This window comes from Macadamia integrifolia, chromosome 14, assembly GCF_013358625.1.
Source record: "Macadamia integrifolia cultivar HAES 741 chromosome 14, SCU_Mint_v3, whole genome shotgun sequence".
Taxonomy (NCBI): Eukaryota; Viridiplantae; Streptophyta; class Magnoliopsida; order Proteales; family Proteaceae; genus Macadamia; species Macadamia integrifolia.
Window position 1 is genome coordinate 23,953,156 of NC_056570.1, and position 2,579 is coordinate 23,955,734.

Sequence of the window (2,579 nt, forward strand, 5' to 3'; positions counted from 1 at the left end):
CGGCCTAACTAGTCCCATGGGCCCATACTGACCCCATAACCGCATGGACCAGGTCATACCGGGGTTGAATGAGAACCATTCAACTTTCACTGAAAGCAATGAAGAGCACTAAACACCCCTGTGTCAGTGGCCCAAGGTGTGTCTAGTGGAAGTCAAACTTAGGATGTCCAAGTTTATGACTCGTACTAAGTTCGTTGCTCACTATAATTTGCCAAACTATGAACTAAGCATGCATAGCCTCTATCTTGTTTTAAAATATTACATCTAGGGTATAGCTTTATTATGGATTTGATGTGTAAAAGAACATAAAACAGCTCCCAAGGTCATTTGGATATTGAATCATCTTGCATTCAATCTCACAACTCAACTCTAAACAAATGTCATTGAATGTGGCTCCTTACGATCTTGTTTGTTCATCCAGCTTGATCAGAGTGGGTTGTGAAACTTCCACCGCATATCACTACGAAAGCCTTTTTTCAATTATAGCTAAGTAAATCCTTGCTAGTCAAAGGCAGCAGTTTCCTCTGAGCCAACTTACATTGAACTCTATACACCAGTCTTTGGAAAGAAGAGCTTTTTTTTTCTATTAACAATTAGGGGAGACCCATTCACCCATGGGGGAAAAAAAATGGGAGACCCAAGATAAAGAAAGGCACAATCCATTTCTTTCATACCCGAAGCTTGTTAGATTTGTCAGCGAAGGGCTTTAGGGATAATCTTGCTAAGAAAAACTTCACTTTTATCAAATTTATTGTTGGCCAGCAAGGTCTTGAAAAAGATGGAAAATTGTTTGAATGGTAGTAATGTCTTCTAGATTTACATGACTCAAAATGAAAGTGTCATTAGCGAATAAGAGATAAGTAATTTCACGCGCATGTCTCACAATCTTAATCCCTATGAAAAGTTTCAAGGCTAGGCACAATAATTGGAATAGTCATTCAATGGCTAAAAAAAAATGTAAGGGATAAGTAGACATCTTTGTTGAATACCATGAGAGGGTTCAAAATATTCAAAACCCAACCTTTTAAGTTTAATAGAATATGAAACATAAGACATTAAGCAGCAAAATCACACCAATGAGTGGAAAACCTAAACATTAAAAAATGGCATGAATAAAATTCCATTCCAATTGGTCAAAAGCCTTAGACGTATCAAGTTTAATGACCACCTATCCACGTTTACTTCTACAAAATCAAAGGGAATGAAATATTCTCTGTGCAATGTTGATTTTATCAGATTTTTGTTGACCTTTGACGAAATTTGATTGGAATGGAGAATTAAACCGATCCATAAACCTTTGTAATCTTCTAGCAACTAGTTTAGATATGATGTTATAGCTATTGTACACAAGCTGATTGGTTTAAAGTCCTCCAACAAGAGGGGATCTAAAATGTGAAGCAAAAAATCTAGGTGTGGTGGTTAATTTTAGTGAGTGTTAAAAACTAGTGTTTCTATCACCTTCACATATGAATGTCTAGATTTTGGAACCAGAAAATTTCATCAGCATCAAGTAACCAGTGTAAAATAACTTTTTTTTTTTTTTGGCTAACGATGGATATCCAAATACACCCCGTGTGAGTGGTCTTGAAGAGATAAAGAGGAATCGAATTCAAAATTACTCACTGAGGCAAAGATCCCTTACCAACTCAGCTACCTCTTGGGGTTACCAATGTAAAGTAATAGCTGAACACAGAACACTCTACAAGTTTACTTAAGACCACATGGGTTGGTTCCAAAATCTCAAGAAGGTGAATCTGTTGAAAAAGGCCATTCTTGAAAAACAAATTGCAAACACCTCCTTATTCCACCTTTTTAAACAGGCCATCAAACCATAAGGCTTTGCCACAAAATTTACCCATTTAGATTCAGAAAAAGCTCAAACACCCAGTGGAAGTTTTCTTCTAGCCCCCTCAAAATTAGTCTAAGGACAATTGGATTGTGATCTGAACCCAAGACAATAAAATATTTTACTGTGCAAAACTCAAGCTAATTCCACAAGAGAATAAACAAACAGGGAGGATTCTCCATGCTGCTGCTGTAAGAGGAATCTCACACACCACACCAATGGCAGTGCACGAACAATATCATCAAGTAAGGAGCCTACAATGGTCAGGGAATCTTTTTCACCTAAACATAAATACTACAATTTCAATAAACATAAATACTACAATTTCAATCTCTAATAATTAAAAAAACATGTACAAGCTATGTCAATAACAAGATTCTAACACAGTCCAAAATTTAAGTCCAAGGCTCCACGCCCAACTCTCACATTAGAAATTTCATCATTTGCTTCTGGAATGTTTCTCTCGTATCCCTGAATCATCTTCGACTCCAACATGCACCTTGGAGACACTAGTGTAGTCTCAGATAAAGTTCCAACATGAAAATCAACAGGGGGAAGAGCTTGATGTATTAAAGGATTTTGAGCTCAAAGATTAACAGGAAAAAGTTATGGCTTTGGTGATGTGAGCTGCCTCAGGTTATACTTTGATAGCTCCTTATATTTTTCGACGACCCCGATCAAGCATATGGTCTGAAAATTATAACATAGAACACAATAATCAGTCTTTTTTTTT

The 2,579-nt window shown here is 36.6% G+C and overlaps 1 protein-coding gene across 2 annotated transcripts in view; it reads right to left on the reverse strand.

The window, feature by feature from the left end:
* Positions 1 to 1,965: 1,965 nt before the first annotated feature.
* Positions 1,966 to 2,579, reverse strand: part of LOC122061944 (THUMP domain-containing protein 1 homolog) — an 11,533-nt gene continuing 10,919 nt past the window's right edge. For both annotated transcript variants that reach the window (XM_042625528.1, XM_042625529.1), the window contains one exon: positions 1,966 to 2,536. In XM_042625528.1, the coding sequence (XP_042481462.1) occupies positions 2,453 to 2,536 (84 nt within the window). In that variant the 3' untranslated portion in view covers positions 1,966 to 2,452. The remainder of the gene's footprint in view (positions 2,537 to 2,579) is intronic.